General features: G+C 40.2%; 1 protein-coding gene across 1 annotated transcript in view; it reads right to left on the bottom strand.

Moving 5' to 3' along the window:
- The window catches only part of LOC150091431 (pre-mRNA-splicing factor SYF2), a 111,071-nt gene that overhangs the window by 57,867 nt on the left and 36,089 nt on the right, over positions 1 to 17,115 (bottom strand). Inside the window, exon 4 of the mRNA XM_090383884.1 lies at positions 1,042 to 1,132. Coding sequence (XP_090240010.1) covers positions 1,042 to 1,132 — 91 coding nt within the window. The remainder of the gene's footprint in view (positions 1 to 1,041; positions 1,133 to 17,115) is intronic.

Genomic DNA, 17,115 nt, shown 5'->3' with positions numbered 1-17,115 from the left:
CACGTAGCCATCTTCTTGCCACTGCACGAACCTTACTAACGCACGCTATGAGAGGCGCACCGAAATCGCTAAAGTCAAGGTGGATCTTACAAGGTGTGGCTATCCCATCAATACCCTTGACAGGTGTGACCTACAGACACGCAACCAACAGAAACATCCAAGCTGGCTCAGCCACGAGCGCCTTTATCCCATACTACCCAAACCTATCACAACAGGTCTGTAGAATCTTAAAATCACATGGGATAAAGTGCGTACAACTCCCAGGCAGAAAATTGCAATCCCTCATCTCTAAGGTAAAAACACCTGTCCCCACCCTACTACAAAGCGGATTGGTCTACCGCATCTCTTGCCGTGACTGCACTAGCTGCTACATCGGGGAAACTGGGAGATGGCTCGAAAAACGCCTTTCCAAACACAAAAGAGCAATCCGCTTAGCGGATGCAGAGCACTCAGCTATTGCCGAACATGTTTGGGCAATCAACCACGACATTGACTCACACCGCGATCATGATTGTGGATAAGTCCCGCATTTATCTGCGCCACGCCTGGTTGGAGTCGTTAAACATCAAATGCTCCAATACCTCAGTGAACAGGAACAGTGGTTGTCGAGTCCACCCTATCACCGAAACAATGATCCTGTCCATTGACAAATGCTGGCTATGTCCACATACATCACAGCCACAGGCTTCAACATCAACAATTAGCCTCACACTTCACGTACAAGATTGGCAGTACACGCCTCCATTCTAACTGTCATTTCATTTTAACTGAAGAAGGTTAACTAAACAACCGAAAGCTTTTATTTGTATGTATCTAATCTAATATATGTATATTTCCTATTATTAAACTTGTCACAATCTATATTTTTGTATCCGTTTCGCTCTGAGCAACTGTAATTTAATAATAATAATTAACAAAACATAATACACTGACTCAAAATAATGTGATGTAAAATGTAAAAATTTTTAAAACTATAATGAATTTCACATGCAATTTATTTATTATTTACTATAATTTTTTAAAAGAAATGAATAAACATACATTTCATTTTTCAGTGTTTCATATTCGTCCATGTCTGGCTTGATTTTCTTGGCAAGACGTTGATGTTGGCGGACTGTAGCTGCTTCATAATCTATGATAAACATTAAAATAATTATGAATCATATTCAAAACAAATCTGTAACTTTATGGTAGCTAGGCCCAACAGTTAACATGCAATGGTAGCTAATTCTCCATGTTGCATGCCATCAAAAATTCAAAGTCCAGGAATTCAAAATCAGTTGCTTTCATAAATACAAAAAATAAAAAAAATAATAAATATACGTATTTATTTATTTTAATTAAATAGAAATTTACAAATGTTTATTACACCAAATTTCACCCTTGGTAACACAGTACTAGAGGGGAATAGGGTATATTAAACTATTCAATAAATATAATTACTAAAGAGAGACCAAATGATAGTAAAGCCATTGACACATGATGAGTGCAAGATTTCAGTCTATTTATAGCTGCAGCTGAATATATAATTCTTTGAACATGCTTTTGAATTTGTCTTCATCTGAGTTTTTATGGTGTTTAACAAAATGTAAGTACTATAAAGGATTATATTATGTAGGCTCAGTGTCCAAGTTTTATGTGTAGATAGGCTGCTGGTAAGCTTTGAGGGTGTCGCTGCATGTAAAACTTGCAAAGTGCAGCTTTGAGTGCTGTGTAAAGGATACCTCTGGTGACAGTGAAGAGATTTCTTACTACTTTGTTTAGCCAGCACAGTTTTTTAGTTGCTGCCTATGGAGATCCAGTATTCAAGGCTGATGAAGTTGTTGACCATGGCAATGATGCCCAGATCATAGAGATGTCTAAAGCTTATTTTTATTTATTTATTGTACTAGGTAGTCTCAGGTAGCTTTCCTGGCAACCCTACCACCTATTTACAATACTGTACAGATAACTGAAGTTTCTGTACTTCATGTACCCACTCCATTATAAGACACTGAAGTTCTGCATTTCATGTACCCACTCCATTATAAGGCACTGAAGCTGTGCAATTTGTGTAATATGAATCTGAAGTCCCTGGCACGAAGATTAGCTAGTGAGAAATTGCAGTTAGTTCATGCAATCTCAATGTGATGTCCAGTCTGGGAAAAAAGTCTTTTTAATAAATGAAATATAATCTGGAAAGCTGAATTCCACATACAATGGAAGTATTCTCCAAGTTCTGTTTAGAGAAACCTGTATGTCATTTTTCTTGTACCTGTTAGTGAAAGAGATGTGTGATGTTTTCAAGGTATTTATTTGAACACCAATATCTTGAAGATATGAAGAGAGGGTAGTTATTTGTTACTGACACTTGTAGTACCCCGCTGCTAATAATATATTTCTTGGTATAATGGTCACTAAAAATAAACAAATGATGCTGCATTGCATAAGTATTGCTTTGAGCACCAAGTAGGTTTCCTTAATTCTGAAGTGAGTTTCAAATTTAGGAGAGCTGAGATGTCATAAGCAGACTTTATACCAGAAAAGTTACATTCATTTGCACATTTTCATCCAAGGCTGTTTGGATCTTGAAGGTTTCTAACTGTATTCCAAAGGGACTGCTGATCCCTTTGGAATTAATGTAAGTATGGGGGTTAATGACAGAAGCAATGGTCATTTATCTGCTCAAGTACTGATTTTCATATGTTTCAAGAAGATTGCTGCCTACGGAAACTGCACTAAAATGCTTTTCCAGATTGTGGGTAGTTTTGCAGAAGCCAGGATTTCTAAAAATATGCAACAGAAAATCAAGTATGTAAATACTACATATTTTGATGGTAATACGAAGTGGAAAATCATCAGGAGCTCCCACTGTACTTTTGTTAGGAGAACACTGTACTTGTTCATTTTAATTAGAGTATTCTTAGAGACTGCAATCATTGAGAGGAAAGTCCTATCCATCACTCCTATTCTGAGGATGTCTAAATTTGGTATTATCAGCCCACACAGTGAAGGCACAGCAAAACCTGGTTAATTCAAAGTTCAAGAGACCAAAATACATCCACTTCAATTTAAACTGGCTCAAAGTATTTGCACAAGTTCAGAACATGTTGGTATTAATTAATATTAATTAATCAAGAGAAGTTTTAATCACATACTCTTATTAACTCTGTAATTCTCATCTAAAATATTAATAATCCTTCTGTTTCATTGTGGGAGAGATTTGTGAATAGATGGTTAATGTGTTAAGTTAGTTATTGCAAGAAAGATAATTGTTCTGTGGAGGAAATGAATTCAGTAAATTTCTCACACACGATAACAAGATTGCTAAGTTTCATTTTTGCAGTCATAACAGACATGCAGCTCAATGTATATGAGCTATACATTAAAATAATGTCCTGTGTTGTTTATTATGTATGATTGTAGATAATCTCTCTTTAGAAGGTATCTATATTTTGGGATATTATTTGCTGTTTAACAGTTGTAACCCAGACAAAAAAGGGTGAAATTTCTCTCTTCTTGCACTGCTACTCATTCAGTAAACTTTGTAAAGCAGCACTAACTACTCTTGCTAATTACAACTAGTTAAAAAGCATATGTGCAAACCAGTGACCACTTTGACATTACTTTAAAAAGTGTAATACAGCTGATCTTGCTAATTACACTACAAGAGCCATTGACCAGCCTGACATCACTTTAGAACAGCCGAAAAAACATGTTTATAGTGGGATATTACCTCTGCTGTGTGGAATTACTAGTTTTTTGGGTGCTTATAAATAAGTGCCCAGACTGCAATTCTACCCAGACACGATAGGAGGGAGTATATGATGAGAGCCTTGTCGATCAATTCGGCCCTGGAAAGATTGTGCAAGGCTCAAGGGGTAGAATTTTTTTCAGCCTGGACTGTACTTGTTAACAGGAGAGATTGCTTCTACAGGGATGGGATACACTTAAATAGAAAGGGTGTAAGAATATTTGCTGATGCTATCGAGGCAGTGTTAGGTGGGTCAGAAAACTGCTAGCTTGGGGGAAGACAAAGACCAATAGATTGACAGTAGCCACTGGCAGAGGTGAAAGAGATTCTTGCACTGCTTCTATTGAAATCAGCAGAAGCCTGGAAAACAAGATGCATGGTATTTCAGAGACTGCTGGGAGCCATTGCGGTACAAGTAAACACATGGGTTGTGTTAGGGTAGCTAAGAATAGAAACAGGTGTAGGTATACTTGCGTGTACACCAATGCTAGGAGTTTAGTAAATAAATTTGATGAATTTGAGGTATTGCTCAAAACATCAAAGGCAGATATCGTTGGGATATCAGAGACGTGGTGTCACACAGATATAAGGGATACAGAACTGCAATTTGGGGAGTACAACTTCTACAGAAAGGATAGACAGGATAGGAAGGGGGGAAGGGTTATGCTATTAGTTAAGAAACACATAAAAACCAAGAAGTGAAGCCAGTCGACATCGCCGGACAGTGCAGTGTTGAGTCAGTTTGGTGTGACATAAGCATTGGGAGATCAAAATTGAGAGTAGGAGTGTGCTATAGGCCTAATGACTCTGATGAGTATAATAAGGAACTGTACAGGGAAATAGAGTGGGCCAGTAAATCAGAGAGTCTTATAATGGGAGATTTTAATTTCCCAGATATTGACTGGAATTCGGGGGCTGGTTACTCACACACTAGCAGGGCTTTTGTGGATTTATTGGATGATTGTTTTCTACATCAGCATGTTCGGGAGGCAACTAGAGGGAGTAATACTCTTGATTTGATTATCAGCAGTGATTCTTCATGCATTAAGAATCTGCAGATAAACGAACCACTAGGTGGCAGTGATCACAGCGTGCTGAAGTGGGATTTACTCAAAGAGGTAACTACCATTAGGGGTAAAGGGAAGGGTTATTGCTTCCGTAAAGGCGACTATGATGGACTGAGACAGTATTTAAATTCTATACAGTGGGACCAACTGATGATGTTACCAACAGCAAATTCAAAATGGGAAGCATTCAAAGAACTTATCTCGGAAGCTACTAGGCTTTACATACCAACTAAGAAATATTGTTCAAGGTTTAGGCCAAAATGGATGTCAGATGAACTAATGAGGCATATGGCAGAGAAGAAAAATGCATGGGATACTTACAAATTAACACATGACACAGAAGCCTATGATAGATACAAGTTGATATGCAACCAAGTTACAAAGGAGGTTAGGCAGGCAAAGGCAGATTACGAGAAATCCTTGGCAAGGGATGCAAAGAAAAACAGCAAAGACTTCTTTACTTATGTAAACTCTAGAAGGAAGGGGATGAATCAGATTGGTCCACTTGATATTGATGGGTCAACTGTTGATGATCCTGCTCAGGTAGCTAACAAACTAAATGAATATTTTGCATCGACATTCACACATGAGGAGTTATTCAGCAAGGGGAATGCCAGAGGTGTATTCAACTCTAGCAGTAAGCTACAGAATCTTGAAATAACTGGGAGTAAAGTGGAGGAGAAACTGTTGAAGATAAACACAAGAAAGGCACCCGGGGTGGATGGGATCTATCCAGTTATATTAAAGGAGGCAGCAAAGGAAGTAAGCAAACCCTTAGCCATAATTATGAGAGCTTCCTTGGACTCAGGGGAGGTACCCATAGACTGGAAATGTGCAAATGTGACCCCAATTCACAAAGGAGGATCAAAGGCTGACACAAGTAATTATAGACCTGTGAGCTTAACTTCTGTTCCAGGAAAATTAATGGAGGCACTGGTTAAAGAAGCACTGCAGGATCATTTAGACAAGACTTCAGTTATAGCTCAGACACAGCATGGTTTTGTTAAGGGGAAGTCTTGCCTGACCAACTTGATTGGATATTATGATGCAGTCACAAAAGAACTGGATGCGGGAATAACTTTGATATTATATACTTGGATCTTAGAAAGGCTTTTGATACTGTTGCACATGGAAGACTGCTAAACAAATTGGAGCAGTGTGACATTGGAGGCAAATTGCTGCTATGGATAAAGGGGTGGTTGAGGGGGAGAAGACAGAGCGTGGTAATCAATGGACACTGCTCATCGTGGACTAATGTTATTAGTGGAGTCCCTCAGGGCTCAGTGTTGGGTCCATTATTGTTTTCTGTATTTATAAATGATATTGATGATGGTATATCAAGCTTAATGTCCAAGTTTGCAGATGATACAAAGGTTGGCAGGGTTGTCAAGGACACTACTGACACTATGCTGCTGCAACAGGATCTGGAAAGGCTGAGCAGATGGGCTGAGAGGTGGCAAATGAAGTTTAACATTGACAAATGTAAAGTACTACACATGGGAAACAGCAACCCCAGAGCAACGTATCAACTCTGTGGTACTACACTGACAGTGGTAGAGAATGAAAGGGACTTGGGGGTGGTTGTGCAGGCAGATATGAAGTTCTCTGAGCAGTGCAGACGGGCTGCAAGAGTAGCTCATGGAGTATTGTCAATGATATACAGGAATTTTTCCAGCAGGGATAAGGAGGTGATTATTCCATTGTATAAGGCAATGGTCAGGCCACACCTAGAGTACTGTATACAGGTCTGGAGGCCTCATTTCAAGAAGGATGTAGAGCTGCTGGAACGAGTACAGAGAAGGGCAACAAGATTAGTGAATGGAACAAAGGGGTGCTCTTACGAAGAAAGGCTTAAGTTTTGCAAGTTACAGTGTCTGGAGACTAGGCACCAGCGAGGTGATCTGATAGAGGTGTATAAAGCCTTGAATGGTTTAAGCATGCTCAATGCTGATGGGATTCTTCCTCTAGCTCAGAAAAATCACCTGAGAGGGCATAAATTCAAATTGAGGAAAGACAGATGTAGGATAGACGTGAGGAAATTTGCCTTTAGCCAGCGGGTGGTTGGTTGGTGGAACAGACTTCCATCCCTTGTGGTGGAGGTTGATAGCCTAAATAAGTTTAAGGCTCAGCTGGACAGGTATTTGGAACGAACAGAGGGGTGAAGTGGAAGTGGGTTTTTTTTTTTTTTTTTTTTTTTGGCTGATGCTGCATAAGCTTGCTTTCTTGCATCAAATGCCTCTACTAATGCTAATGCTAATGCTAAAGTTGCCATTTATAAAAAAGTTCAACCAGGAAGCTGAATAAAAGGAAAGGATTATATGCAACTATATAACAAAATAAATAACACATAACAAAAAAAAAAAAAAAGTAAAGTGCAGCCATTATCAACCCACTGCAGAATGGAAGCCTCCTCAACAATTCATGCTGAGGGAAAATGGACCATAATGAGTGTGCTACTGCACTCCCGCTCCTGACCACTCGGCTACGGAGGCCAATCAAGGCATAGGAACTATTCAATTCAAATGTGAACGTATATGGTAAAATTTTATATCTTTCAACAGTATTGAAAATGAGATTAAAGCACCTGAAGCAGTTTCATGGTTAACCTTTTCTGTAAATAGTTTAATTTACACACACAGAAAAAGTTGTTAATTCCAAACAACCAAGATAAAATTTCCCAACAATCAAACATAATTTTAAAGATCTACCCACACATTAGACTAACTCTCTCTACATCTTATTTTCTGTCTGATTTCATCCAAGGAAAATCCAAACTCCTGCAGGTTTTTGTAGAAGATGTCTTCCAGTATTTCCTCTTTCGTGTGCTCCTTTGGCACATCGTAGATCAGTATCGTAGAATTCTAAAGTTTTGGTTTCTCGTGAGTTAATCCTACTAAGTTAAGAGTTGTCGTATTAAAAATCCTGCTCAAATCCTCTCCATTGATGGCCTCAACAAGGACTCCTTTATTTCTCGCTGTTCTAATGCTATTTATTTTAACATCTTTGTGTTCAGTTCACAAGGCAGGGGCCTCCATAGCCAGGTGGGAAGGAGCAACAGTGCGTAGCACATGCTTCTTGATTAGACCGGGGTTCAAGCCTGTCACCACCAAATATGGAGGATGTGGAAAGGTCAGGGAATGACCACCGCATATTCACGGAGCAATATGGGCTTAGTTGCTAATGCTCCTAAAATTCAAAACAACATCAACAACAAAGTTCACAAGGTTTCTTCCACTTTTTTTCTGACTGGATTCAAGTTGTGATTTTTCTGTGGGACAAAAGATTACAATGTGCTGTGGTTCTTTTTGTGAACCTGGGGGATCTGAGGTTGGGTACAGTAGTTTTGCACATGGAGCAGTGCCACGGGCCTGGTCCTTAGTAATCAAAATTGGTACTCCAACCGTGGAGTGCTTCTTTACAGTGTCTGCGTATGTTATGGGCCCTTGCACCCTTCCTGCCATAAGGTTATCAAAATGATCAGCCCTGATTTGGAGTTCTGCTGTCTTCCTTCACCTTTAGCTTTTCATTCCTGATAACAAGTTCTGTGGTTATGGACTCCAATTCAGCCCAAAGTCCCCTGGATGAAGTTGTTGTCCAGTTTTGTATTTTTGTTTGTCTCAAATGCCATGTAGTCAAGTAGTGTCATTTTCAGATTAGTATGACACTGGTGAGCTGTTCCCGACTTTGAGATATGACACTGGTAATAACTCAAAGTCAGGAACAGCTGACATAAGACTGCACACATCGCAATCAGTTTTTGTGTATCTGAAACAAAGAATGGGTCGCCATCAAAATCTTTCCAACTTCGAAAGTGGAATGACTGCGATGGCAAGAGTTGCAGGTGCCAGTATCTCAACAACAGCCAACACAGTTAAGTGCTCCCATTCTGTGGTATCAAGTGTCTACCGTGACCGGCTCAAGAGCAGTCAAAGGTCACACATAGGACAGCCATGTGTTTTTGATGCCCGTGGTGAGCACCATGTGTCTCATCTCATAACACAGCAGTAACATGGCACAGTGGCCTAGCTAACCACCCAGAACAACATAGAAATAGCAAGACCATTCATGTGGAATATGTGCCCGACATTAGCTCATATAAGTTATGGCAGTGAACAGCCATCACAGGCATCATGTTCACTGCAAGGCACAAGAAACCGTATCTGGCATGGTTTCTTGTGCCTTTCATCAATGCCAAAATTGGACCCAACATGTGTAAATCTGTTTTTCCTGGCCTCGTGAATCCCATTTCCAACTGTATCATGCCGATGGGTGTGCCTGCATTTGGGGAAATGCAACATGAGGCTACGGTACCTGGATGCACTGTTGGTGTTATGGTTTAGAGAATGCTTTCACAGCATGCCCTGGGTTTTCTGATCGCCATTAATCAACACGTGCAAATCTGTTAGCTCAATGGAAATGCCTACTTTTCTACAATTGCCGACCAAGTATACTCCATTCATAAAGACAGTGTATTCTGACAGCTCTGGTCTTCCAACAAGGCAACGCACCAAGACAACCACAAAGCCCCAAAGGTTGCTAATGGTTTCAAAGATGTGACAATAAATTCACAGCCACCCAATTCACCTGATCTCGATCCAATTGAGCATGTTTGGGACCTACTAGAAAGGACATTCGATGCCATGACCACCCAGCTGACAACATGCAGGAATTATGGGATACATTATGCAACACATAGGTAGCACTACCACAAGACACCCTATGATGCAGTAACCAAGGAACTGGATGCAAAAATTAATTTTGAGATAATATAATTGGATTTCAGGAAACCTTTTGATACTGCTCACAAAAGACTGTTATATAAACTGGAGCAATGTGGCATTAAGGGATTGAATTGGATTTTAGATTTTTCTGGCACATTAGCAGCAGTGGCTATTATGGCCAAGACAAAGGTAAAAATAGATTCTAGTAACTTTAAAAGAGGTTACCTGGTCGAAAGATTAGGTATAACTTTACCTTGTCATTGTCAGACTGAGTATATAAGACTCAGTCAGATGGTTAAAAGCAGTAAAATGCATATTATTAAAATCTGGGCACTCAATTAAAATATGTTTCAGGGATAAAACTGTCACAAGACTCGCACACTGGAGAGTCCTCAGCAAGAACGAATGTGTCAGATTACTGGGTCCTATGTGGGTCCAGGCAAGAACAACTTCCACCTTACGATTACTGCACAGACCAGACTGCCACGGTTCAATTACAGGCTTTATCTGATGTAATTTATTGGTGGTCTGTAGGTATCTACTCCATGAATTCTGCCATTGGGAGTGTACCTTTTGGTGTATTATTTGCCTCTAGTTTGTATAGGGCACTGACAGACAACAATTATTAGTGGGAATTGTTGATTTGGCTGTGGTGTCAGCCAAATCATTTCTCCTAATCCCAATATGGCGGAATCCAGCAGATGCGTATATCATATTCACGTTCATGGAGAAAGTGGATCTTCTGCTCAACTTGAGACAGAACTGGGTGAGAATTATATCTCATCGATAATAAAACCTGTAAGACGCTCAAAGAATCAGAATATAAAATGAACTGTTGGTGCTGGTATTCACTAATGCGGTCCAGGGCTAACTCAATAGCATGCAGCTCTGCAGTAAATATGCTGAATTCAGAGAGAATCTGCTCTGATAAAGTGGTGTCCGGAAATACAGCAGCAGATCCTACACATGATTCCACCTTCAAGTCATGTGTAAACTGGCACAAAGTCAGAATGTTCAGCCCAGTGTGATGAATAGAGCTGTAGGTAGAAAGATGATAGAATATCTGACTTTCTCCAGTTTTTAAGGGAAAAGTCGCATGTTGGAACGTGAGCATGCCAATGTGGAATGGGCTGCTTTGGTGTTTGGGCAATCTTGTCTATCTTGATTTCAAGTTCTCTGAGTAGCTCTTGGACACAAATACCAAAAGGACGATTGTCAGCCTGAAGGGCATTGTATAAGTTTTCCCATTGTGGCTCAAAAACGAATGGCCACGTAGGATGGTCTGGGAGAGATATCAGTTTTAAAGCATACTTTAGAGATAACTAAAGTTGTGAAATTAAGTGCCTGTTTTTCGATTTTATGTTTCAGGACCAGGAACTCTGGGAGACAGGAAAATATCGCAGAGGTGTTCGAAAACGATTCCCCAAGAGCATTGGCTATTGCAGTTGTCTCTGCAATAGTGCATCCATTATATTCTAGGATCAGTGAAGGGTGAGATGTATATTTTCCCTTCATTTTCCAGATTTTATTCCAGACCACCTTAGTGCTGGTGGACTGGGTGATGGATGACGTAAAAAGGATCCATGATTCCTTTTGGCTCTGATGGCGAATGTAACGTGTTTTGGCTCGGGCACGTTTAAAAGCTATTAGATTGGCTATTGTAGGATATCATCAGAATATCTTCCGGGCTTTATTTTGAGCCTTTTTTGCTGCTATGCATTGTGAATTCCATCATGGTTTGGGAAAAGATGGAAACCAGGTTGAAGTTTTCGGAATGGCATTCGCAGCTGCTTGGACGATATTTTCTGTGACGTATGTGACTGCATCAAGTACAGCACCACATGACTGACTGCAGTGATGTCTAACTCTACCACATGTTGGAAGGCATTCCAGTCAGCCTGATCAATCATCCACATCAGTAACCTAAAAGGAAGACACAGTCTCCCACTGTGTAAGGAGGTTATCACAGGGAAGTGATCACTTCCATATGGATTGTCCTCCACTTCCCAAGTGAGTGAAGGGAGTAGAGAAGGAGAGCAGATAGAAAAATCAATGGCAGAAAACGTTTGGGTAGGGTAAGCATGTGGAAGAAGGTGTTAGTTGGCACATTTAGAAGGGAAAGGTCATTGTCATTGAGCATATGTTCTATGACTCGTCCCCTTCCATTAATACTAGCACTACCCCACACGGTGTTATGGCCATTAAAATCTCCAAGAAGTAAGAAAGGGGAGGCAACTGCATTAAAAGATCATCAAGGGCTTTCTGCGAGATATCAGTCCCACGTGGCAAATAAATAGAGCAGATGGTTAATAAAAATCCCATGGTTGATAATAAGATAAATTGCAACAGCCTCTATGCTGGTTGTAAGTAGCAAAAGCTGAGATGAGGTCTGGTTGCCCACAAGGATAGCACTCCTCCATAAGCAGAACCATCCGCAATTCCATCCTTACGAAAAATTGTGATGTTATGCATGGTGGGTCATCATTTGCCTTTAGCTAAGTCTCCTGCAAGCAAAAGCAGATTGGCTCGTGCTTCTGCAGGTGGGCCTTGATGTTATCAGTATTTTGCTGGAGTCCACGACAATTCCATTGTAGGAATTTAGCCATTATTTTGGCTTGGTAGGTACATCGGGTGGCTTCTGAGGTGCTAAGGGTTTACTTTTTTCAGTCTTGGATTTATCTTTTTTGGGAAAGTATGGATGCTGTCCCGTGTCCATTTCCTCCTGCACAGAGTTCCAAGACCGATTCATCTGGTACCTCCTTCACCTCAACCTCCATATTTTCTTGGGCACTGGCAGATACCTGAGGCTTCTTATTCTTTTCTACTTCAGGCTTCTTATTCTCTACTTTTTTTACTGGTGGAGCATTAAAGGTACCGATATGGGAGTGGCAGCAGACTGATCTTTCTTCACAGGTATTTATGAGCTTAACAGGTAGCAAGCGATAAGAGTGCATGACTCTTTTGGTGATATAGTCATTTCTGTTTGGATTCCAATGGAACATCTCCCTGCTACCTTCTGTGAGTAGCCGAGTTTGTTTACGTTTATAGGTTTCACTGCTTTTCTTGCCTCTCAATAAAATATATGATACCCAGACACTACACCTGCACCGATGCCAGCCTGAATCCTGTTCAAGGTTCATGGCATTGCCACGGTTGACCCTTGCAAGTGAACCCACTAGCCAACTGATCCCAGCAGGGCCATTCAGGACCACTCATCTTGTCAAATGATGGACCAAAGTGGTGTGTTGAAACTGGGCCACTCAACCACCAGGATCCCTTTTTCCGAATTTCTATAGGTTACAACGCATGGCAAACATGCCGGATTCTATTGATGTTATCCAGGAACCGAGGCTATACGCATTGGATACCAGTGATGCTAATTTGCAGGACCAGCAGAGTCACTGGGAGGTCCCCTCACCACGTACAGATACCCATGTTGAGGGGCAATTAAGGGAAAGTTACTGCTACGGATAAAGGGATGATTAAGTGGAAGATGACAGAGAGTACTTATCAATGGGCACTGCTCTTTGTAGACTAATGTTACCAGTAGAGTTCCCCGGGGTTCAGTGCTAGGCCCATTATTGTTTTCAATATTTATTAATGATACTGATGCAGGTATATCAGGCTTAATGTCAAAGTTTACAGATGATACAAAGTCTGGCAGGGCGGTTAATGACAGTAATGATGGCATGCTACTGAAACAAGATTTAGAAATATTAAGTTGATGGACTGAGAAATGGCAGTTGAAGTTTAACATTGACAAATGCAAGGTACTGTAGTAGTAGTGGCATGTGATGCAAAAAAGCAAATGTATGAGCTTATGCAGCATAAGCCAACAAAAAAAAAAAAAAAAAAATCACACCATTCTCTCCAAATGCCTGTCCAGTTCCTCCTTAAATTTATTCAACCTATCAACTTCCACAACGACAGATGGAAGTTTGTTCCAGCAATTAACCACCCGCTGGCTAAAGGCAAATTTCCGCACATCTATTCTACATCTGTCTTTTCTTAATTTGAATTTATGCCCCCTTAGGTTCGTAATCTGAACAAATGGAAGGATACCATCAGAATTCAGCGTGCTCAACCCATTCAAGGCCTTATGTACCTCAATCAGATCACCGCGCAGGTGCCTAGTCTCCAGCGACTGCAATTTGCAGAACTTAAGCCTCTCTTGGTAAGAGGATCCCTTCATTCCCCTCACCAATCTTGTTGCCCTTCTCTGTACACGCTCAAGTAAATCTACATCCTTCCTAAAATGAAGCCTCCAGACCTGTATGCAGTACTCAAGGAGTGGCCTGACCATTGCCTTATACAGAGGGATAATCACCTCCTTTTCCCGGCTAGCAAAATTCCTATATATCATTGACAAAACCCCATGACCTGCCCTGGCAGCCTGTCTGCATTGCTCAGAAAACTTCATATCTGCCTGCCCAATTACTCCCAGGTCTTTTTCATTTTCTACCACCTTAAGTGTAGTATGTTTCTCTGGGGTTACTGCTACCCATATGCAGTACTTTGCATTTGTCAAGGTTAAACTTCAGTTGCCACTTCTTAGCCCATCTGCCCAAATTATCTAGATCCTGTTGCAGTAGCACACTGCCATTACTGTCATTAACAACCCTGCCAACCTTTGTATCATCTGCAAACTTCGACATTAAGCCTGATATACCTTCATTAATATCACTGATAAATATACAAAACAACAGTGGACCTAACACCGAACCCTGTGGGACACCACTAATAACATTAGTCCACGAAGAGCAGCACCCATTGATTACCACCCTCTGTCTTCTCCCACTTAACCATCCTTTTATCCATTGTAGCAACTTACCCTTAATACCATTCTACTCCAATTTGTACAATAGGCTTCCATGCGCAACAGTGTCAAAAGCTTTCCTGAAATCCAAATATATGATATCAAAATTATTTTTTGCATCCAGTTCCTTTGTAACCACATCATAATATCATATCAAATTTGTCAGACAAGACTTTCCCTTAACAAACCCATGCTGTGTCTGAATTATTGCTGCAGTCTTGTCTAGATGATCCTGCAATGCATATCTTTAACCAGCGACTCCATTATTTTACCCGGAACAGAAGTTAAACTAACTGGTCTGTAATTACTCGTGTCACCCTTCGATCCCCCTTTGTGAATTGGGGATACATTTGCACATCTCCAGTCCCTGGGAACCTCCTCTGAGTCCAAGGATGCTCTCATAATTATGGCTAAGGGTTTGCTTAGTTGCTTTGCCGCTTCCTTTAATATAACTGGATAGATCCCATCCACCCCAGGTGCTTTTCTTACGTTTAACTTTCAACAATTTCTCTTCCACTTTGCTCTCAGTTATTACAAAATAATTAAGTATCTTGCTACAATTTGATAACCTTCTGCCACTTTCAAACCTTAATAATTCCTCACATGTGAATGTAGATGCAAAATAGTCATTCGGTTTGTTTGCTATCTGAGCAGGATCATCAACAGTCGAACCATCGATGTCAAGTGGACCAATCAGATTCATCCCCTTCCTTTTAGAGTTTATATAAGTGAAGAAATCCTTGCTGTTTTTCTTAGCATCTTTTGCCAAGGATTTCTCATAATCTGCCTTCGCCTGCCAAACCTCCTTTGTCACCTGATTACAGATTAACTTATATCTGCCATAGGCTTCTAAGTCGCTTGATAATTTATATGCATCCCATGCATTTTTCTTCTCTGTTACGAGTCTCATTAGTTCATTTGACAACAATTTAGGCCTAAACCTTGAACAATATTTCTTAATAGGTATGAAACTTTTAGTAGCTTCCACAATTAATTTCTTGAATGCTTCCCACTTAGAATTTACTGTTGATAACATCGTCAGTTGATCCCACTATACAGAATTTAAAAACTGTCGGAGACCACTGTACTCGCCTTTACGGAAGCAAAAACCCTTTCCTTTACCCCTAATGGTAATTAAATCTTTAAGTAAATCCCACATCAGTACACTGTGATCACTGCCACCTAGTGGTTCTTTTATCTGCAAATTCCTAATACATGAATGATCACTGCTGATAACCAGATAAAGAGTATTTATTACTTTCTCTGGTTGCCTCTCAAACATGCTGCTGCAGAAAACAATCATCCAATAAATCCACAAAAGTCTGACTAGTGTGTGAGTGCCCAACCCACAAGTTCCAGTCAATATCTAGGTAGTTAAAATCCCCCATTATAAGACATTCCGATTTACTAGCCCACTATTTCTCTGTACAATTGTTCATTGTACTCATTCGAGTCATTAGGCATATAACACACTCCTACTCTTATTTTTTCTTTCGCAGTGCTTATGTCACACCAAACTGACTCAACAGTGCACTGTTCATCTATATCAACTGGATGCACTTCTTTTGACTTTATGTTTTTCTTTATTAACAGCATAACACCTCCTCCCTTCCTATCCTGTCTATCCTTTCTGTACACATTGTACTCCCCAAATTCCAGTTCGGCATTCCTTATATCTGTGTGACACCATGTCTCTGATATCCCAACAATATGATATCCCTCTGATATCCGCCTTTGATGTCTTGACCAACACTTCAAATTTATTTACTATACTTCTAGCATTGGTATACATGCACCTAGTCTTATTCTTAGTTACTCTAACACATCCCATATACCCACCTGTACACGGGTAGCAGTAACCCCAGAGTAACTAATCAACTGTGTGGTACTGCACTCAATGTAATAGAGAATGAAAAAGACCTGGGGTTAATTGTGCAGTCAGATATGAAATTCTCTGAGCAGTGCAAATGTGTGGCCAGGACAGCTCAAAGGGTTTTGTCAGTTATATACAGAAGCTTTGCTAGTAAGGATGATGGGCTGATTATCCTTTTGTACAAGGCCATGAATAGGCCACATCTATATTATTGTAAACAGGTCTGGAGGCCTCAGTTTAGAAAGGATATAGATCTGATGGAATAAGTGCAGAGAAGGGTAACGAGATTGGTGAAGGGAACAAAAGGAGTTCTACTTAGAAAAGGCTTCAGTTCTGTAAATTGCAGCATCTCAAGACTAGGCACATGTGGGGAGATCTGACTGAGGTGTTTAAAGCCTTGACTGGATTGAGTAAGCTGAATGTTAATGGTATTCTTCCACTTGCTGAGACTACACAAATAAGGGGATAAATTCAAGTTGAGGAAGAATGGTTGCACGAAAGATGTGTGGAGGTTTGCTTTCAGCCAGTGGGTAGCTGATTGTTGGAACAGGCTTCCATCTGTTGTGGAAGTGAATGGGATGAATAAATTCAAGGGAGAACTAGACAAGTTCTTGGAGGGTATAGATGGGTGAACAGTTTTTTTTGTTTTTTGCTGATGCTATGTAACTTGCTTTCTTGCAGCATCTACTACTACTAAACTCATGTCAAGATGCATAAGGACCATATAGATTAAAGGTGGCTCCACGAGGCATTAGGTTATTTCTAATGCAAAACCAACTTTGAATTTTAAGTTCAATAGTATGGTTTATAATTTCTCTCTTTATTTAAATTAACTGAAGATTTGGGTGTGTTTCAAGATCATATTTCACTGAATTGCTAATCTATTTCTAAACAAAGAAAAAGTC

This window comes from Mastigoproctus giganteus, chromosome 1 (assembly GCF_048544385.1).
Source record: "Mastigoproctus giganteus isolate SK-2022 chromosome 1, ASM4854438v1, whole genome shotgun sequence".
Classification (NCBI taxonomy): domain Eukaryota; kingdom Metazoa; phylum Arthropoda; class Arachnida; order Uropygi; family Thelyphonidae; genus Mastigoproctus; species Mastigoproctus giganteus.
Note: the sequence above shows the minus strand (reverse complement) of the source record. Positions and strands in the feature narration are given on the sequence as shown.